Source organism: Podarcis filfolensis, assembly GCF_964270895.1.
Source record: "Podarcis filfolensis genome assembly, chromosome: 8".
Classification (NCBI taxonomy): Eukaryota; Metazoa; Chordata; class Lepidosauria; order Squamata; family Lacertidae; genus Podarcis; species Podarcis filfolensis.
In genome coordinates, this window is record NC_139611.1 from 38,125,579 (window position 1) to 38,148,434 (window position 22,856).

At 42.1% G+C, this 22,856-nt stretch overlaps 1 protein-coding gene across 9 annotated transcripts in view; it reads right to left on the reverse strand.

Moving 5' to 3' along the window:
• The window catches only part of FTO (FTO alpha-ketoglutarate dependent dioxygenase), a 262,862-nt gene that overhangs the window by 135,270 nt on the left and 104,736 nt on the right, over positions 1-22,856 (reverse strand). For 8 of the 9 annotated variants that reach the window (XM_083626301.1, XM_083626305.1, XM_083626299.1 and 5 more), the window contains one exon: positions 18,449-18,573. In XM_083626301.1, the coding sequence (XP_083482427.1) occupies positions 18,449-18,573 (125 nt within the window). Of the gene's footprint in view, positions 1-1,542; positions 1,636-18,448; positions 18,574-22,856 lie in introns of those variants that run through there. The other variant, XM_083626302.1, reaches the window with a different exon arrangement.

Here is a 22,856-nt window from a genome sequence, read left to right on the forward strand (position 1 = left end):
CCTTCCATGGCATTTGCCTCCCCCTCTCCATTCTTTTTTTCAACACACACACACACACACACACACACACGTATGTATTTCACTGAAAATATTTCACAGTTCACATGTGCCAGCAAGGTGCCCATCAGCCAAGTTTTAACACTGACTTTTAAACCAGCAAATTTCAGTATTCTCCTCCTCAAATAGTAGCTAAGTATTACAGAGGGGTAACTAAGGGAAGGAGTAATAAGGGCATGTGCTTGGGGCATAAAATAGGCATCAAAGATCATGCACTACACTGACAGTTATGAAAATAAATATTAATTGATGTAATGGTTTCATTAAGCACCTTTTTGAGGCAGCCAAGGAAAAGCCAGATACCGATAGAGTGAAGGGCTTAATGAGGGAAGTAGAACGACTGCAGCCTAACACAGTAAAGCTCATTGGTTTGTTACTACTAGTGTAGAAGCATAAAAAAATCAAGAAATGGGAAAGGAGACTGCAATTCTGTATCCACTTAGCTGGCAGTAAGCTCCATTAAAATCAATAGGATTTCAATCTGAGTAGACTGGTGTAGACACAGGATTACATTTGAGCAGCTATGGGAAGGATTGAGCTGTCAAAGCTGTTTTTTTTTTTATCAAATTGCATTGCATTGCCAATTTCACAGAACTTTATCATACATTTTGTTGAACCAACCTTAAAACTGATCTATCATAAGGCATTGTTTTACACAAAGGTCCTATATTTAAATCAGAAGGTATTATCTTTCCTGGTTGGAAAAATACATCGCAATACTTTTGCGGGGGGCAATGAAACCTAGGATTACTTTACATCTTCATAATTCATGTAACATTTGTTCATCAACACATTCTCCTTTTCTTTTTGAAAATATAGATCAGTCAGCATTCACTGATTTAGACAAATGAAGACACTTTGGAGACAACTCCTGTTGGAGAACATGCTATGATTATTAAATACATAGTTTGCTGAATATTACCTTGCTTTGATAAGCCACTCTGTGTGTGGAGGAGATTTTAGCACCCCCACCCCAACTAATAAATAGCTAGAAGCCTTGCACCTGATGTTGCTGAGTAATTCTAAGAAGCCAAAATAACAGTGCAGTTTTGAAAGGTTCAGTCCTCCATCTTGATTCAAAATGATGTATCCAAATGCAGACAAAATCCTGTTTTTTAATCTCAAGAACCATCATGCAAAATTTGGCTATGCTATCTTAAGAGGTATCCAAATACACAGAGGATACACAAATAAACAACTTTCCAAAAAGATGGCTATAGTTGCCATGCTTTAATGAATTGCATATTATAACTGCATATTGTTTGTTCACAGGTGTTCAGCAGTTGGACAAATATTCACCCAAGACAGCTAAATTCATATTTATTTACCTTGAACTCTGATATAAAAGTTGAGAAAATGAAGAGGAATAATAATAATAATAATAATAATAATAATAATAATAATAATAATACTTTATTATTTCTACCCTGTCCATCTGGCTGGGTTTCCCCAGCCACTCTGGGCGGCTTCCAACAAAATATTAAAATACAATAATCTGTTAAACATTAAAAGCTTCCCTAAACAGGGCTGCCTTCAGATGTCTTCTAAAAGTCTGGTAGTTGTTTTTCTCTTTGACAACTGGTGGGAGGGCGTTCCACAGGGCGGGTGGGACAGGAAGAAAACACACCGTTATAAGAGACAAAAGGTTTGATTCCCCCACCCCTTAAGATGCAACAAAGGGAATGAAAATACTTCACTTTGACCATTATAAATCCATGATACCTGAAACTTTTCCTATGAACTAATTTTGCAACGAAAACTCACCCCCCTCAGAGTGCGCATGAAAATAGAAGTGAACAGATGTCCCCCTCCCCTCCCCTCTAAACCCATTCCTCCCTACAATTAAACCAGCAATGATTTTACAGACCAGTGAGTTGCTCCAGCGTGTGAGCGCGCATCTGTGTTTGTGTTTACGGGGCTAATCACTCGTGTCTTCGAGCGCCCCCCCCCATCCTGGCTCTTCCTACACCCCTCCAACTCCAGTACATAACCACTGCCATCAAACAGTATCAAGTTCGCCTCTCCCTCTCCCTCCTTTTCTCTTCCTGCACTTTGCAGATGATGCCTCTAACCATCATGACAACAGCGAAGGCAGGAGGGAGGTCTCCGTACCTGCCTACCTAAAACAAGTTTCTGTAAAGTAATGAATAGAGACAGCTTGGGGACCATCCACCTGCACCAGCCTGCCTTTTACTGCTTGAAAAGCAAAACCACGAGGGATTGGCAGAAGGTACTTGTCTGACAGGGCCAGGACAGGCTTCCTCCTCGGTGACAGCCCGGGCCTTGCCTCTTAAACCTGACCCGCCATAATTCCTTCACAATGCAGCAGCAAAGCAGCTGACAGTAGCAGCTGCATCTCTTAAGCGAGATGGATGGAATTTTCATAACTAGTTCCCCAAGTTGCATTTTACCTTCAAGATAATTTATGAGCCGCTCCAGAGCCTTGAAGAGACAATATGCTTGCCATAAAATTAACTGTAACAGTCTTGTAGGTTATAATTAACACTGGGAGGGTAGCACCAACTGGGTGAAACACATGGCATAATTGATAGTGAAACTGGAAATTAAGGAGAAGCTAACAATATCATTACTGTGCACGTCGCTTGGGCAAAACCAACGCTTTCCAGGGGTTAATTTCACTCTCCTTCCAATCTACACATCTCTGATGGGGAGTAGATGTGTGTCCCGGGTAGGAGGAAAAGGCAAAAGAGGCAGGGATACTTGGCAAGTCCACTGTTGCACCTGGGCTGGTGGATTTGCATTATGGCTTCCTGACAGGAAGAGACATATGCATGGAACATGGCAGCATCTAAACATCTGGCGCCAAGGACACCACTGATGAATGGGGGAACCTCATCAGATATTTCATTGTCTCTGTAAATGGTGACCTTAATCTGCAAACAGTTCTCCTCAAAAGTTTCCCTCCCTGCTAGGTAAACACCCCAACCCAAAAAAACGTATGCCTATTGGGAATGGTAGAGTGCATGGCAAGGAGGCCAAAAGTAGGTGGAGCAAGAGGCAAAACAAAGCCACCCCTGACTGGTCAGGAGAAAGGAGTAAGTAAGGAGGCCAGCCAGTGGGGATAGCTGAGTGCAGACTGTAGATGCAAGTGGGGGCAGCCAGATTAGTTGGTGAAGCTGCCCTGGAGGCAAAGGTACTAGATACCAACCATGGCACAACATCGTCTGAGCCAGATGCTGGTGGTCAGATGCCTCTTCAATCCCAAATTGGGACCTCCAAAGGCAGTAAAACTTATGCCTCCTGAAGAGCCAGATTCCTCACACCAAGGACACCATGCATGTGTTCATTGTTATGTACTTATATCCTCACTACAACCCTGCGAATTGGGTTAAGCTGAGAAACAGTGAATGATCCATGCTCTCCCATTGAACTTCATGGTTGAGTCAAGATTCGAAGCTGCCTCTCCTTGGTCCTCATCCAACACTGGCTCATTAGGAACATTGGTTGCTAGGAACCAGAGTGTGGGGGTGTGTGGGAGGGGAATTACTTTGTTGTGGGAACAAAGGCATGGATCCTAACTTTCCTTTCATGAATGGAGTAGGGCTTTGCTATCCCCTTGCAGAAAGTACCAGGTGAGACCACAGCGCCCTTGGGAATGATATGGTGGTGGGTATGGTGAGAAGATTGCAGGTGGACTGGGGACTTTATCTGAACAGAGGAACAACTTAAGGCAAAGTTTAAGGAGCACAACAATCGGTAAGGATGGATCTGTTTTTAATGGAACACCCCAATTGGCACAGTTTGAGCATACAGGAACATTTTAACTTCTCTTAATGTAACAACCCAACCTGGCTGTGAATTAAGATATGCTAAGTGCATGTCCCTCCCCCCAAAAAACAATTCTGCTCTATAACAGTTGCCTTAAGAAATGCTGAAGTGCGATTATCTTAACATCTAATTCATCAAAGGAGAAAAACAAGGAAAAATACTGATGCTGCAGAGTTGATGAACAGAACCAATTTTATAAAAAGGCAATCTGGAACACCATCCAACCACTTACCCATTCTCTAACAAGGACCAGAAACTGAAGGTATTTATTTGTGTCTTTCATACACACATATATATATACACACGCACATATATGTCCCTGGACAAGATATTGGAAAATGGTTTGATAAATGATGGAACAGTGTCACCTACAGGCAAGATAAGCAGTTAATAAACCGCCTCCATCCTCAGCCACTTCCCCAAGCTGACAGCTGAATTTAGACTTTATCTATAACCTGGAAAATACATGGCAAAGGAAATGACTAAGATACACCGGGGACACCCCTAGTATAAAATAAAATTACTACTCTTCATGTGTGGCAAATTGTCTTCTTAAGATAAACACACTGTACAGCTAGCGATTAATCCATTATGGGGCGGACAAATTGCTAACCTTTCCTCTCCAGGGCATTTCTTCAAATCAACCTTGACCATGATGGTCAAAAATCATTCTGATTAAAGGGCTAACACGGCAGCTAAAGACAAATTTGGGGGTGTCAAAAGTACACTTATCTCTCCTTAACATCAAGCAGAACGCCTACATAACTCATAAGCTTTGTGGAAATGTTATCCATGAATCTACCAGCCCAGAAACTAAAAATATGTACCGGCCAAGCTTATTATGAGTTTGGGAGCAAAGTTCAGAAAATATATGAAACCAAAACACCCAGCTAGCAAATATTCAATAGCTATTTACATTCTGAAATGAGGTTTTTACTGGATTACTATGTTCACTAGATTAGTGTAAATCTTCATGAGCATCTTGGATGAAGATGGAGATCCTAATTTGTACACAGAGTTATCACCTATCCTAGGAGGTCAGGGCAGTCCCAAAGAGCAATGAGCATGTCCACTGCAGAGAATGGCTGTTTCATGTCCACCTTGAGATCCTAGGCACACAAGGAGCTTCTGGGTAGGCTTAACTATCTTTCCTCTGTATATGTCTTCTGCTTTCACAATACAAGCCACAAGGAAGTCCCATTTTGAGCTGGTAACAATAAATACTCATTTGGGCCACGCTAAAGAAGTCACATGCAGCAGTGTGATCTCATGCATGTTCAGTGAGTAGAGACGGAGTGAAAAACTGTTGCATTTTAATGAGTTGTGCTTTTTGAACCAAGACACAAATCGAAACAGCTATCCTTCAAAATTTGCATGTTCCTGAATTTTGTGATTCAGTTCAACAACCAAACAATATGTACCAAAAATGCATATATTCATGAATATAACACACTAAATACCTTATATTAGGGGAAATTGCTTGCAGAAATGTGTACATTAGTTAAAACCACAGGCAAAAAAAAATGTGTTTATTAGGAAAATTTATCACTAAAGGGCTGAGAAATTTTCATAAGGATCTTTTCTGAAATAAACATGCACAAATTGTTGAGGAAATGCAGAGAAATGAATTTAAAGTTTGGAGAAATGAGGAAGTTGCAGAAGCAACGTTGACAGATTTGTCTATCTCTACCCATACGTAAGTCCCAGTGTGATCAGTTTGTTCTACTAGAATTCCACCTAGTAGAGTTGGGAAGCACCACTGCTGAGATCCCTGAAGAAAGTATGGGTTACAAATGGAATAGCTAGCTAAATTTGAAGGAGGCCATTCTGAGCCACTGGGTTGTAGCCAACAAAGTTTGACTCACAACGGAACAAGTTCCTCATGTCCATTAATTTCAATAGGTCTACTCCAAGTAGAATTTAGTTACAGATTATCTTATCTTTTAGATCTTAAGGGTACAAGCTGATCCTCAATGGGATGTCAGTGTCCTAGGTTCACAAATACTTTAAATTATATGTTTATATTAATTAAGTTAAAGCAAATTAAGAGGGGGTGGTGATGATTTGGAGGTGCACAATGCACAGGTTGTTTTTTAAAAAAATGATACATAAATCTTGCTTAATAAATAAATAACTAGGGGGAGGAAGTAGAGCGGGTTTGAAGGAAGTGCAGAAAACAGGAAGTGACTTTATATCCGCTAAAAAGGGGAGTGGTTTCAAATCCTGTTGAAAATAAGTGAATGGTATGCCACAGTATCCCTCCCCAATATGAACACCAACCAGGTCGGGTGGGGAAGGAGGGGGCAGATAGCAACACAACTCTCTCTCTCTCTGTCTCCCTCTCTTTCTCTTTCTCTCTCCCTCTTTCCTCCTCTTCATCCAGCTACATTATCCATACCTTCTCTCTCTGCCCTGTCACTTTTGTGTCCTGCCTTTTTAGATTGTTAAGCTTGCGGACAAGGACCGTCTTGTTCTGATTGCACAAAAGCTGCACAGGGAACCACTTTAGTGAGGGCACACATGCTCTAAATAAATACATACATTTCATCAATAACTTCATTAAGGTCTTTCACTTCTCAATTTTCCAGGTCCCATCAATGTTGCCTTTGATGGAAGGAGGTGAGGGGAGCGTTACTAACTTCAATATTAAAGTTAACCCTAAGGGCTAACTCTATGATCACTGGATGGAAGACTTTCTTTAAAAAAATTAAAAAAATACAGAACTGCTTTTAGAACTCTGTTACTTATTTTAGGGTTTTTTATATAAAAAAATGAAATTGTTTATTAGAACGTTTGCTTTGTTTTTGTCTTAAAAGATACATCTGTTTGCGACCCTGGGCTCCCTAGGGAGGAAGGGAGGGAGATAAATTTAATAAATAAATAAATGAAATGAAATAATATTTTAGACTGATCTTTTTCAGCAGCAATTTCACCAGTATTCTAGGGATTTCCTAGCATACTCGAAGCAATATGAAAATAAAAATAAAATCATCACTGGTGGGAGGGAGCAGTATTAGGATGCAAGGTGCCAATGGGACTTAAGAGGAGAAAAGGCATTTCTTCAAAAGGTTACCCCTCTCTGTAGTCATGGCTCTCCAGAAATTCCAATGGGTTATAAAAATGCTGGTCTTCCAATGTCACCTTCTGTCTCTACCTCCTCCCCCTTCCCTCCTGCAGTTCTCATCTGTTGCTATAAATAATTTTTCAGGGGTCACCGAGATCATTGCTTTAAAAGTAACATCTTAACAGAAAGAACCATTACCCCAGACCAGTGTATGTTGACAACCTAGCTTGCACCAGAGATTTCTTTGGCTGCCGCTTCATTGTTGAGAGCAGCGACTGCATGTGTATATATATTATTCCAACAGGGAATTAGCTGTGTGAAATTCTGAGCAGAGCACAGGTTTGAAAGCATCCTATTTTTTTATTTTTATTTTTATTCTTTTAAGGAGATAAATCAGAAGCACCCTTAAGAAGGGTAAGGCTCACACACTATGAATCAGAGTCCATACCCACAAATATGTGGCAGTTGTTTGCATCCCAAATAAAAAAGCTTGTGCTCTTGCTAACCTGGAAGTAAATTTGGCTCATTACGGAATGGGTGGGATACCTGTGCCCCTTCAGATGCTGCCAGATGACACAGCCCATCATTCCTGTGCTGGCTGGGGCTGATAGGAATAGGAGTCCAGCAATAAGGACCCAGCTGCACTATACAGCTAAAGCAATAGCATAGCACTTGGAACAGGGAGATCGCCTTGCCCCATAGACGCCCACTTGACTGCTTCAATCTGCAGAACTGGCACTGCTACAGGTGTCACACAATACCCGCGTTTGTAAGAAATCTATGTTGTAGTGTGGTTGCACTTACATTTTGGAACGGCATCTCTATTGCTATCAGGCAAGCGCCTTCACTGTACTCTTTCTGGTGTCTGTTAAAAACAGTTTTGTTTAGAGAAGCCTACCCAGATATCTGGAATGTTGATGTGTGTTTTGATCTGTTTTTAGTTTACTGCTGATACTACTTTTTTTCCAAATGTTTTAAATTGTTGTAAACCTCTTTGAGGGGTTTTTTAATTAAAAAAAACCCCAATCAAGTAGTGTATACATTTTATGAAATAAAATTAATAAATTAAACAGTCATGGCTCCCCCCAAGAAAAGTATTCTGGGAACTGTAGTTTGTTCATGGTGTTGAGAGTTTCTAGGAGGAGAACTCTCTTCCCCTCACAAAGCTGCAATTCTTAGATCGGTTTTGCAACCAATCCCTCTTCACGGTAAACTCTGAGAATTGTAACTCAGTGATAGGAATTGGGTGTTTTAACAACTCCCAGCATCCTTAACAAACTACCATTCCCAGGATTCCTTGGGTGAAGCCACGGCTGATTGACGTAGTATGATACAGCTTTGTGCATACTGCAAATGAGTCCAGAAAGATAGATCGATAGATAGATCGATAGATAGATAGATAGATAGATAGATAGATAGATAGATAGATGATAGATGATAGATGATAGATAGATGATAGATAGATAGAGATAGATAGATATGAAACATCCTCATTAAGCAACATACAGTCAACCCTTGATTGTTGAACTTAATCCATTCCGGGAAACTGTCCAATTCCCGAAATTGTTCGAAAACCAAGGTGCAGCTTCTGATTGGCTGCAGGTGCTTCCTGCACTCAATCAGAAGCCGTGTCATATGTTCAGCTTCCGAAAAATGTTTGCAAACCTGAACACTCACTTCCTGCTTTTCAGTGTTCGGGAGCCAAAACGTCCGAGTACCAAGGTGTTCAACAACCAAGGTACGACTGTATAGCACACTAACTAATAAATCAACTAAGATTCAAGCCAGACTAAAGAAAAATGACAATGGTCATTGGATGTGAAATGATGGGAAGAAACATGAGACTTGAAAATCCTGCATGTGTTCAGAGGGACAAAGCTTGCCCTTGACTTCCACAGCTTCTAAATGCTTCATCATTTATGAGGGATACCAAGCTGGTCAGCTGAGATCTTTTACTGGATTGGGTTCCATATCCAAGCGTGGGAGTTATCTTGATGAAGAGCTGTGTGACTCAAAAAGGCAGCAACTCCTTTGCCAACAAAGGCTGGCCTCATAAAAGATAACACCTGATCTGATATCCTCTTATACAACACAGTGCCATATATAACTTCAGCTTGGTATCTGATTATCCATGCAAGTGGTACATGGCCACTAGAAGGGCAGATAGTTAGATATTTACACACCTAAATAAGTGATCACTTAAATCATCTGGGGAAAATTCTACCCTGCCAAAATATTAAAAAGGTAAAGGTAAAGGACCCCTGACAGTTAAGTCCAGTTGTGGACGACTCTGAGGTTGTGGAGCTCATTTCACTTTATAGGCCAAAGGAGCAGGCGTTTGTCTGCAGACATTTTCTGGGTCATGTGGCCAGCATGACTAAGCCGCTTCTAGCGCAACCAGAGCAGCGCACGGAAACACCATTTACCTTCCCGCCGGAGCGATACCTATTTATCTACTTGCATTTTTGGCATGCTTTCGAACTGCTAGGTTGGCAGGAGCTGGGACCGAGCAATGGGAGCTCACTCCGTCGCGGGGATTTGAACCGCCGACCTTCTGATTGGCAAGCCCAAGAGGCTCAGTGGTTTAGACCACAGTGCCACCCGCATCCTATGCCAAAATATTATAGGGCGGTAATTTTCCACCATTGTGCCTCTACTATGGAATGCCCTTCACTCTAGCACAGCAACCATCAGCTGCTTCAGATGGATTGTAAAGATACATCTTTTTGCCCAGGTTTTCCTTAACCCATAAGATTGGACCCTATTTCTTTATTTGGATAACTAGATCAATAATAATGATAAATCAAGCAAAAAGTCCTGAATAGTCTGGGCCAGAAGCTGGGCCTTTTCTTTCAGCTGGAACTCGCAGGAACTCAGTTCCGGCACCATTGACATTCTAAGAGAATGAGGGAGGTATTCATGGTGAGGTCCAGCTCTTCTTTCCCCAGAAAAATAGTACTGGCCAGAAGTATATACAACCCACTCCCACATGAACCTGCCCTCCCTCAGATCATTTTTGGAGGCCCTGCTCTCTATGCCCTCAACTATCTGAGATGTTGATAGATGATGAGAAGTCATGGAGAAGACACCTAGATGACAGAAACCATAGATCATAGAATTGGAAGGGACCCTGAGGATCATGTAGTCCAACCCTTTGCTATGCAGGAATATGCAGCTGCCTCATATGAAGATCGAACCTTCAACTTTGGTACTATCAGCACCATGCTTTAACCAACTGAGCTATCCGGGCTATAAGTCCGTTCTAGAGAAGGCTCACTTATCTCCTTTCTTTAGTCCTCACGTCAAAACTTTGCTTACTTTTTCTATTGGGGCGGGGTGAATCTTTTGAGAGGAACACGTATACTCTTATATTGAGTCAGGCTATTGGCTTATCTAGATCAATATTGTTTACATTGACTGGCAGTAGATCTCAAGGGTTTCAGATAGGTCTCTCCCAGTCCTACCTGGCGATGTTGGGGACTGGAACTGGGATCTTCTGCATGCAAAGCAGATGCTCCACCACTGAGCCACATTTTGAGTCTTAACACTTCAAAAGGGCTAATATGGGCATGTGTGAATTGCAACAAAGAATTCATAAAAGAAAATATGAGTTCAGAGTTTGAATGGGGCAGCTGCAATGCTGGTTTACTAACCTAGATTGTCATAAGAATGTCATCCCACTTTAAAGTTGTACTTATTATGAAGTGCAACAAAAGCACCAAAGGCCCTACCAGTTCTGAACACCACCAAGATTATGGGGTCATTTCTTGGGAAGGTGAAAAAAATGTAATCCATCTCTGGGACAGTTTAAATCCTAAACGTCTATTTTTTATATACAGTTTCACCTGCTCAGTATGTTCGCAGATTTTATGAAGATTTCCATTTATGAGGCATAAAGGACGTTCAGGAAAAGGGACAGAAGAAAGTATGTATGGATGTCTTGGAAATCAGAATCCTCGACAAGCAGATTAAAAGTAAATATTGGCTATTTCCTTGTTCCCCAGGGAGTCATTTTGTATTCCCAGTTGCAACACCAATTTGGTACTTGCAAACCAAGCAAGAGTCGCACACTTTCCTCCTGCACAAGCCGGCTGCCTCTGGCAGACACCATTGTTTTTAACAGGCACGATGACAGCTGATACTAATGCCACTTTGTGGTTCAACTGTCAGATGATGGAGCTAACACTCTGTCTTCACAGATTATACATTTGTCAGTCCTGTGATGTGCTGGGCTTCTGCCATCCTACGCAGCCAGGAAGCCTGACCGTTTTAGTTCCCCTCCACTTGCAGAGTCCGAGTGGTAAGGAAAGTGGTGGTGGTGGTGGTGGGGATGTCACCAAGCTACCAGAATTCCAAGCCACCTCTAACTATCCTTCACGTACTGCAACTACCAAAGCTGGTGTAAACAAGGAACACAGTCTGAATTCACACCATGGATTACAGAGTTTGGAATGCTTGCTGGGAGGAAAGATTGTTGAGGTGCAGAAGGCATGTTGGACTATGTCAGAGATTCAAAAATGGGGAACTGAAGAAAGAAAGAAAGAAAGAAAGAAAGAAAGAAAGAAAGAAGAGAAGGAATCCCAACAGTGCTGATTTTTAGGGTGTATGGTCACATCGTGGGTGGGGAACCTGTTGCCCCCTAGAAGTGGGCTCTAGTAGCGGTAAAACAAGAGTTGCCCAAGGTTCTACTTGGCCTTCAACTTCTGCAGGAGGTCCCACTCAGACTACAAACACCATCCATCTACAGCAAAGAGAGACAATCAGGTGTCGTCCCCCCCCCCCGAACTTGCTGGACTCCAATTCCCATCGTCCCTGACCATTGGTCATGCTGACTAGGGCTGGTAGAAGTTGGAGTCCAACAGCTTCTAGAGGGACACGGGTTCCTTAGTGATATCCCTCTTCTCTCAAGCTCTGAACATTTCCAGTCTGCTTGGTTTTGTTTCTCAGAAAAGAGTAGGGTGGGGTGGGTTAACTTTCTGACTCAGAAGCTTAAGGAGCCCCCAATCCAGCTTGAGATATCTTTTTGGCAAGGTGACCCAAGGCAGGAACCCAAGTTCTTGACGTAATTCACCCTAATTGGCTTCATTATTTGGAAATGCACAATCCTAGCATTTCCACTTTTTTAGGGTGCTGAGGGGGTTAGGTATGGAAGAAGAGTCCCTGTCGATCTTACTAGCTGCCAGCAGCCACAAGAAACTGAGAAGTGACAGATATCAGAGGGACAAGGAAATTACTGACAGAAGACATTTTTTTCCTAAATTGAGCATAAAGGCAATTTAATTTAAATCAATGTTACCATTCATATGGCACTTTAGGAAACTGCTACAGTAACCAAATCTATAAACTATTTGTCTATTGTGTTAAAGTTATTATAAAACATGGGTGGGTATGTGTTTTCGTTTTATTATTCAACTAGGCAATAACCTCTGATTAATTCCTGTTTGGAATCAATAGTTTGAATCAATTAACATTTTTTCTGCTGTATAAGATGAATAAAAACTATTATTATTATTATTTGCCTTGGGCCATGGTCTTTTATTATCTGTTTTTGTGTTTACGGTACCAGCCCAGTGATGCCTAAAAGCCTGGGGATACCTAATATGTTCATTGTGCACCAGCATCAAAGCTAGAGAGGCATCTTAGCTCCAGAATGTAGAGACTAGTCTTAGATTCAAGTTTTTGAAGAAGCTTGCAAGAGAACTGATAAAGAAGTTTGTTCAAGAACTAACAAACACTTCACAAAGAGACACTCACCTTTATCAGATGTGTATTACCAGCAACAACCATTTCAATGAGTTTGAAAATGTTATGAGGTTTGTCTCCTAAATTAAGAGGTGCATGTGATATCATACCAAATTCTTTTCCATGAAATGTCTTCCTAAGCCACAGATGGAATTAATGCAAAGAAAGGTCTACATGCCTACATAGAGTACACTTTTTAAAAACAGAAATACATTTTATCTTTTCAATATCTATCCATCACACTAATCCCCACTGAGACACAACTTTCATGGTTATGAAAACTCTAAATAGCCATGATGCTATATAAATGAATAGCTACAACCAGCATTTTGGCATAAAATATGTAGTCTTTAAGCAGTTAAACAGCAGAATAATCTGCCCCTTGCCATGTTTGATGAGAAAAAGCAGAGAACCTATTATTGTTGATTAAAAAGCAGTATTGAGAAGACTCAGTCCTCTGCATGCTTACCTGACTGTAAGACCCATTAAAGTCAATGGAACTTACTTCTCAACGCAGATAGCATAGGATTGCACAACTTTCATAAACTAAAGGAGGGATGAGATAGATACTAAACTGCACTTTCCCCTGTCTTCTCTTTGTCTCGTCATGGGTTCATTTCTTCCATGGTCGCCATTAACTCTTAATCTATTCCAGCTCTCCTTATGGGTCATTGATTCTATATGTACCGTGGTTATTTTAAAATGCTTCCCTTTGGTCAAAGGGGAGGAGAGGAGAGGAGAGAGGAGGGGGGAGAGGAGAGAGAGAGAGAGAGAGAGAGAGAGAGAGAGAGAGAGAGAGAGAGAGACGCCTTGAGCCAGATGGGCGACTTCACACTTCATTTATCAAACCCAATAGACTAGGCCCCATCTCCCTATGCTTGCTGATTGCAGTTAAATTTCCTTGCAATTTGGTAATAATTTTCATTATCAGACAGTGACCCTAAAATACAAGGATTTTCCTTCCCCCCCCCACTTTTTTGTGGGGGGTTGTCTTCATGGCAGGTTTGAAATTCACAGCCGCACTCTTTTAGCTCTACAGTAGGACGTGAGAAGCTGCCTTTACTTTATTAAGAGAAAGATGACCTCTTGTAAGCAGAGGTCAAGAAGAGGTCAGCTCAAAGGCCTCAAGAAGCTCTTTAACAGCTATAACAATCTGTCCATCAGACCCTATCTCGCAGAATAAACAAACGGCAGCCTTTAGGAACCTTTGGTTGATTCTGTTAACACTCTGAGCATATTCACATCCTTCCTCCTTCCCTATTTATATCCTGTTCTTTTTCCTATAACTGCTGTCGCTCTGTGTACTGGGTCGCTAACACACCAAGTCTGCTTTAAAACAACCAACAAACACTGGGCAGCTTGATCCTCTTTATATCCAGACAGGGATGCTGCCAGAGGACTTCCATCCCCCAGAATGCTCTCTGCCTTGCCAGTGCAAGAAAAGACCTGAGATGGCTGGCTAAGGAACTTCTGCAAACTTGACTAGGATTCAAGGGCTGGGTCTGTCGTAAGCACATTACAAAAACCAAGAGGATTTCTAAGAAATAAAAGACACATAGGAAATGAAGAGCTACCATTTTAACACATGAAGTCATCTGCTAAGCCATGGTTTGTTTAACAAGCTATGAGTTAACCATGGGTTGTAGCACAGGCAGGCAGGCAAAGAAACCATGGCATGTTTCTCCAAAGTCTGGCATAGTTTTCCAGCAGCTCTTCCCTCATGCCTTTGCAGTTTGGTGAGCATTTGGTGTTCAGTGCTCAGACTGTGTGTGAAGGAAAGTGAAGGAAAGGTGCTGGATTCTCATATAACACCAAACAGTGGTTAAAATAAATTGAAGTTCAAAAGCCAACAACAAACCACAGCTTCACATTGTGGTTCCTTGGCAGTAAACAAACCACAGTTAAGTGACTGGGCAGGGTTAATGCATAAGACTAAATCAGGGTTAAATAAACCACAGTAAAATAAACCTGGCCTGGTAATATGGGCTAAGCAGGTCACTGGCTGCATTTGAATGGACTTTGCATCGTTTAGCACTACATGGAGAAGCTGCAGCAAACCCAAGTGGAACATTGTGTTTGCCTCCTCCTCCTCCTATGCACCCAGGAGGACTTCTGTGACAATTATTTTTCGCTCTATAGGACACACTTTTTCCCCTCCAAAAATTAAGGGGAAATGTGTGTGCGTCCTATGGAGCGAATGCACACTCATTGGCTTCAGCGATAGCAACGCGAAGCCCCCGAAGCACAGAGGGAGCGCTCCCTCCACGCTCCGGAGGCTTTGCGTTGCTTTCGCTGAAGCCTGGAGAGTGAGAGGGGTCGGAGAGCAAGACTCTCCTGACTTCAGCAAAAGGAACCCGAAGCATGCGGAGTGCAGCGGGAACTCGCTAGTTCGGGAACTGATAGTTCGGGAACTGCCGCGCCGCTGGAGCACAATTTCTGTTCTCATCCTGAAGCAAAGTTCTTAACCTATTTCTGGGTTAGCGGAGTGTGTAACCTGAAGCGTATGTAACCTGAAGCGTATGTAACCCGAGGTACCACTGTATATATAGTGCTTAAAAACAATTGTAGTTAAGTGGTATAATGTATAAATTGTTTAAGTATGTTCTATTGTTTGGCAGTAGAGCAGCAGGTGGTGAGCCCTCCTTAAGCAGTGGTTGGATGGCCATCAGTCATGCTCTGGTTGAGATTCCTGCACTGCGAGGGGTTGGGCTAGATGACCCTCCACTCTACAATTCTCTGCAATAAATAAATAAATCTCAGAGGAGGCAGAGAGAAGGTAAAAGCTGCCCTCAGCACCCAGCTCAAATGACTCCAGCACGTGGAGAACCCCAGCTTGCCACCATCTCCATGGCTTTAGGAGGCTGCGCTACTCTTAACTTCATAGTCTGAAGAATCCAGTCCAGAAACTGCAACAGAGCCGCAATCCCATTACACCACTGGATTCAAGCACTTCCCCAATAGGGCAGCGCCCCTTCCATTACAGTAGGCTTTCTCCAGTGGGCCTTTGCCTATGCTGGCTGGGACTGGTGGGAGTTGTAGTCCAACATCTGGAGGGCACTGCATTGGCCAACCCTGCTCTTTAGCAGGCATGGCTAATTCGTGGCTCTCTAGACAATGCAGGACTGCAACTCAGGTCTTCCCTGGTCATTGCCCACACTGGCTGGGGCAGATGGGAGTCAGAGTTCAACACCTTCTGAGAGGCCACAAATTAGCTACTCAGGGCTACAGCCATTACTTGAGTGTCAGGACAATATAGGATGAAAACTCTGGGGAAGAAAAGGAATATGATTTAGTGGGACACACATCTCAAATTTCCAGTTTTACATGGGAGCTCACAGCCAAAACTACAGTACTTGTATAAACCCGTTAAATATACACGAAGACTTACAGAGTCTCTCCCCCCGCCCCTCCCAACCAGCTCTGGCTGTTTTCCCTCTGATCTACTTGACCTAAATTTCTCCAAGTTGCATTGTTCATAATATGTCTTCTCTAATGCACAACGTAAGGTAATTAGAGTCATCTGTATTTAACTTCCAGAGAAGGGGAAAAGGAGAGAGAAAAAAATCTATTATCTAATCTGGCTGATCCCCTGATGGCTTGCTGAAAGTAAAATACTATAACCTATTGCCTGGCCTTTGACAAGCGCTAATTATTTCCTGTCGAAGCACATTTTTCTTGTGTAATTCCAAAGTACACAATAGGCTGATCTCTAAAACACAGGGGCTGCTCCTCCAGAGCCTCGGCGGATGTTTTATAACTTTCACCACCCCAGCGAACGCTTGACGGCTACTATCGTCAGCGCCTCCATTCCAGACATCTCTCCGAACCTTTGAAGAGGTAAAAAGTGCGGGATATGGTAACAGTCTGTTTATGTGGATCATATGGATGGGACTCTTTAAGATAGGTCAGTGTGATGAGAAACATCAAATGTGAGTCAGAGGAGAGGGGAAACCGATTACAGTTATTTAATACTCTGGGGGCACTGTCTTTTCTAAGGCTTTCAAAACACCATGCTCTTGAAATTTTCTTTCAGGTGTTTAGTTTTAATGAGGCCTGCGTTTCGTCTGCTGCTAAGTCTCTCCCCCACATGCCCCCTGTTCCTCCCCTTCCCCTCTCCACCCTGATGCCTGCAAAGTACTTACCATTTTTGTTCTAGAAGCTAAATTATGTCTGTTGGCTCCAGCTTCTGACTAAATTGGTAGTTGTAAGGGAAAAGGCCAGAAAACCATGTAACTAGATTCTTTCCAAGAGGGAGTCCTCTCCCCCTCATCTCCCTACGGTGCTGCTTGGTGATTATTTGTCCTGCTAAATTGATCCACTCACTGAGTTACATTTGTTATGTTTTCTTTAAAATATATGTATGTGCACACACTACCCTGACTTTTCCATTTTTAGTTTGTTACATTTCTAACCCACAGTGCTCAGTCTAAACAGAGGAGGTATTCGCTGCTGGGCACAGACCCTGTGAAACTGAAGGCGAAACTTCTAAAACCTTAAATCTGGTGGGTAGAACCCATCTGCACAAAGAGGCTCCCTGAGAGAAATCCATTTAACTGGTTTGAGGAAACCAACATCTGGTACGGTGTTGTCCCGAGAAAGTGGGCATTCGCTGCTAGTTTGAAACACCAATCTAGGCACAGATGCACTTAGCTCAATTCAAAGTGCTTTTTTTTTTTTACACAGAAAGCCCAACCCAGCTCCAGACCTCAATTATCTTTCAAAGTGGCTCTCCCATTATGAACCTGTCTGTATTCTTTGGACGTCTTTTGAGGTCCTCCTCTGGGTGCTCCCTATAAGGGAGTTTTGGAGGGTAGAAACAAAGCACAGTTCTCCTCCACTGGGGCTCCCAGTTTGTGGAATGCTTTTTCCAGTAAGATCTACCTGACACCATCATTAACATTCTATTGGCACCAAGTAAAAAACACACACCTTTATCACTTCTCCCAGACATTTGACAGAAGATGATGATTTGCTGGATATATTTTGCTGCTCCCACCCCCTTTCTTTTTTGCTGCTGTTTTACTGGGTCATATCAGTTTATTTATATACAACATTTCGCACAAATCTGTGCTCAGATCTGTGTGTGCCCCAATCTCCCAGCCATATAACGCTGTCCCAAACTGTCAAATTCTTGTTTTCAATTTTCTCATGCACAAAAATGTATCTACGGTGCAGGGCCCAACACACAAATATGTTTTGCAGATAACCGTTTGTTTTGAAAATGCAACAGTAGAGGGATGGCCAAATAAATTTTCATTTTTTTTTTAGAAAAAGGAAGGGAAAGTATCAATCAGTATTTAATAAAATCTCACTTTAAATGCAAGAGGCAACCCAAATTAAAGTTTTGGCTGACAACAACCCTGCAGTGTGCTTTTAGTCCCTTCTACCATCACCATCATCAACACATGGTGAGCTAAAGTCAACTGAGAAATAGGCCAAGTTCTTTTGGGTGTGGGAAAAGCAATTGATGAACTTCAGGTCAGGGATGGGGCAAACATAACCGCATACACAATGATGTTCTGTAGAAAATAAAAACAATGTCTCTGCACTTAGAAAACTAGACATCAAGGTGAAGAGTTCTAGCCTTGCTTGAGCATGCCAGCTTTCGACGTCTTTCCAGCTCTCAAAGAGAATTCCATCAAGTGAATCCCCACCACCAGTCTAAAGCAGTACAGGCCGGAAACATGCTTACTAACTCCTCAACTTTGAGGGGGCCTGGCCCTTTTAAAACAAAAATTGAGGGGGCTGAGGTGCCACCAGACCCCTAAAATAGGCACGCCTGCATCACGTCCTCACCTTGCAAGCCAATCCTGCCGTAGCTCCTGACGCTCTTCAAGAATGGGCAGGAGGCAGCTGATTCGTTCATTCCTTTGTTCCTCCGCCTGTTCCTCTTTCCTGAATTCACAGAGCAGTAGGCTTGTCTTGGGGAGCAAGGGAGAGGGGTGGGTTGGAAGAAAAAAGAAAGGGGGGAGGCCATAAACATTACAATCCAAAAATAGGAAACAAAGCATAAAATTAATTAAAAAGCCCATAAGCAAATAGAGACAGTAAATCAATGGCCCTTCTTTCTTTTTTTATTACGGTTCCCCAGCTCCCAAATCAATACAGTAAATGATGGTCCAAAATGGCCACCATCTATCTGGTTTTTAATCAAAGTACACGGAATGCAAGGTAAAACCTCAAAGCATCGTTGCCCTAAGTAATACCACAGACCAGGCATTCTAGGTGTAATTTTCACATTTTTGCCAGACAGAATTGCTTTTCTTTTGTCCTTGTATGGGTGAATTGTTATTAGAAAGTGTGCATGAGGCTTGCTTCCCTCCTCCACCACCCCACCTCTAATGATTGTGGGGGGAACGTTTTAATTTTTCTTGAACTTCACCTGTTACAGACAAGAAGAAGTAGAAAATCTCTGTAATGCTGATTTGTATAGAGATTTCCTACTTCTCCCTTTTAACTGCTCCTTATTCTTTCCCTCCCCTTGTTAATAAAATGAATCATTCAGCAAAATAATGTTTGCATTGAGAAAAACACTGTCCGGGTGTTGAAAACACAGGCATGTCTCTTTTAAGCAATTTTACAGCTATGTAAAACTGTAAGAGAAACTAACATATAAATCACTCTTATGGCCAGATACTATGCATTTTTTACACAGAACTAAGTCCAGCAGAATTCACTGAAGTGCACTCCTTAGTGGGTGTATGGTGGGGCACGCGGAACACTGGAAGCTGCTTAATACAATATCAGACATTGATCCATTTCACTCAGTATTGCCTACACTGACTGGCAGTGGCTCTCCAGGGTTTCAGGGAGTGGTCTTTCCCAGATCTACCAGGAGATGACACTGCCAAATGCCCAAGACCCCATGTTCACCTATTCTTGATGACTTGAGAGACCAACAGGTTCGCCAAGAGAGTAACATCTGCTAAATAAAGGAGTTCGAGACTCCCAGAGATCAATTCTTCACTGAGATGGGATAGGGCTTATGGCAACTGTCCAGGCTTGAACATGGCTCAACTTTGCTCTGGAAGTTGTCAGAACAAGCTGCCTACTTGAAGCAGTCCAAGCAGTCCAAAACCTAGCATCTGACTGACCATCTTGTTTCAAGGGGTGGAGAAATTGAAGGGCCCAGTTTCGATTTAGTGGACTTTTCTGGAATTTTCCCATTTGAAAGGGGGAGAGATGAGGTCAGGAAAAAAACCTGAGTCAAGTCTCAGTGGGTTTGCCCAACCCCAATCAAAAGACAATGTTGTAATAATAATAATAATAATAATAATAATAATAATAATAATAATAATGCTGTTGTTGTTTATATCCCACCCTCCTACTATCCTTAAATTATTACTAATCCTATTAAGCAATTTCTTAAAAATAAGAATGAAGCCCATATAATATAATTAACACAAAACCAAAATAGCCATGTCTGTAATTAGATGGCTGCACCCAACAGATTCCAATTGACTTTTTAGCTGAAACCATGGGCAGGATGGAAGCCTAAGAGAAAAAATATGGTTCATTAAAGGATTTCCAATGTTCATCCCATTTTAGGAACCTGAGTTAAATAAAGGGTTAGAAGGTGAAAAGATGTGCCCTGACAGTGAGAGGTCAAGAGTTCAAGAAATGTGGTCAAAGATGTTATCAACTGGGAAAGCCGTTTCCTCAAATCAACACTGATGATTTTTTTTTTTTAAGGAATCCATCAAAAAGTTTACTGGTATGACTCCTGTCCCCAGAAGATGGGAGAGTCTTCTTCTGAATGCTTTGCACGCTATCAAAGAAAGGTCAACTCTGGGTTCTTCGTCCATGTAATGATCTTTAATGACAGATAATTGTCTACAGAAACTTTGTTTTACCCAATGTTGAGTGAAGCCTTCAGATTTGAAAACTGGACTCAGCTTTGGTTCAGGGCATCCCTCTTCTTCCCCCAAGATGTGCTTGGCACACAAGGTCAGCAGAACAAACAAACAAACCCTGCAGGTCTGCTTTATCTCATCAGTCTCTCAGCAGAGGCTTTTTGGAGGGTGCTAATGCTTAGGACCTGATGAAGCTATCTTTCCTCTGCTCCCTATGCTGGTGAAAGCACATCCTGAATAGGCCCCAACAGAGATAACAAGACTTTGCTTGCCATTGGAAAGTCACAAGCAGTGTTTTTTAGAATCGTTATTCTCATCAATTAACTTCGTGCCCTGACAAAGCTCTGGGCTCCTGTCACAGCCACTCCACTTCCTGCAGGGCAGTGCCATGATTCCACATATTTCATTTCTCTCTGTGTTCTGGAAAACAAATACTCCAGATTTAAACCAGAGCAGAGAAGGCTGTTCCATTTTCAGAGTCTTGCTTTATTTTGTCAACAAATGAGGTTTTCACCAGGAGATCTAATGTACTCGTTAGTATTTCCAAAGAGATTAGCAGGATAAACCTCTGAGCCCTTGCTAAGCTCTTCCCACTTCAAGGAAAGCAGTCCAACAGCCAATAATCAATAGCAAAGAGAAATGGCGGTGCGGATAAGACATGTGTTTGCAAGCAGTGAGATTCACCTTCTGCTAATTGTCCAGCTTGTTTTAGTTGCTTTATGGTGGGGAAATGACAGTATCGTGACAAGAGTTGGATGCAACTAAAAGTAGAATTTAACTTGAGATCTCGAAGGCATGCATGTTGGCTAGGACTTGGAAGGTGTATATCAATGGTAGCTTGTATATCTCATCGGTATACACAGCATGTAATGGGGCCGTGTTGGCAATTGCTATGGTGAAAGTGGCTGGCATGTTTTAAGTTATCACCCAGCAATTTGGACATATTACGCTCAAACACTGGTCCTATTTTGTTTACAGCATGTCATGCTTGATATCAAAGTTTCACTCAACAACTTTTTGGGAGCGGAGGGGGGACCATGTTGAAAAATGGTACTGTGTTTGTGGAGTGGAAGAAAGCAAAGGGAGGAGAGCAGAGAAGTGATGGGGAAAGGGGAGGGGGGAGAAAAGAAATTGTTTATAAAATCCAGCTGCTCAGACGTTGGCGCCAGAAACTTCTCATCCTGCTACTTTTACGCCTGCAACCCCTTTTACCTCCCCACCCTTCGCCTTGCACAGGTATAACTAAAATGTTGACTTCAATGCTTCGGAGAGCACTCAACTGATTCTGTAACATGATTAATTGCCGAAGACACGGCGGACCATATGGAACAGGGAACGCATCAAGTAATTCATACTTCTGTATATGATCATTTTGGCCCCTGTTGTTTTAATGTACAGGAAAGAGCTAGTATAGCACAGACCTGGTGTCTTGCCCTTGACAGCCCATTAAGAAATCTCAAAGCACCTAGTTGAAGTTATGCTGTTGGCTTTTCAATAGCAGCCCAATAAAACAGGAGCAAAGCTTTTCCAGCGAGTCTTAAATCTTTCACATATAGTACATTAACCACTGCTGCTAAAAACAACTGGTTTCTTATGATAGGAAATGGGATTTGATTTCTAGCCTCTGCATACTTACCAAAAGCCTTTTTCTGACCTTTGCAGGGTTTACAAAATTGTTGCTTCTCCCCCCACCCCCCAGCCAAGCCTTTTTCTTTCCTTTCAGCAATTTTCCAAGGGTTTCTTTTTCTTTTTCCTTCTTGGCTGCGGTGAGCCTAATAGACTTGTTTAAAGCTCAGTACATTCTACTCTTACAGTTGCGATATGCAGCCTATACAATGAAGACAGACTCATGGGAGCTAACAGGCAAGAGATTATTATTAAGAGCTTTCTCCCCTGGAGTCATAGAAATCATGACAACAGGTAAAAACATCAGCTACCCTCAAAGAACCTATAAAATAAACAAAAATAGAAATGGGGTGGGGGAACCTTAATGAAAAATACAAAACACATACAGGCTTCCTATCAGCTGAAAGGACAAATCAGAAGGCTTCGTTAAAGAAACAAGATCAATCTATTAATTTAAAAAGCATGTTTCTCTGGAATTATGTTGCTCAAGATTGACTTGTTGGGCTGTATCCAGCTAAGTCCTACACAGAGTAGACCCCTTGAAATTAATAGTCCTAACAAAGTTAATGTCCCTTAACGGCAATGGGTCTACTCTGAGTAGGACTCAGATCAGAACTCACTTATTCAGCTGCACATGGAGGGTAAAATACTGGGGTCAAATAAGACCCTACACATCAGGGATTCGGGGGGGAGGGGGAATGAGATGAACTTGGCAATGACTCTAA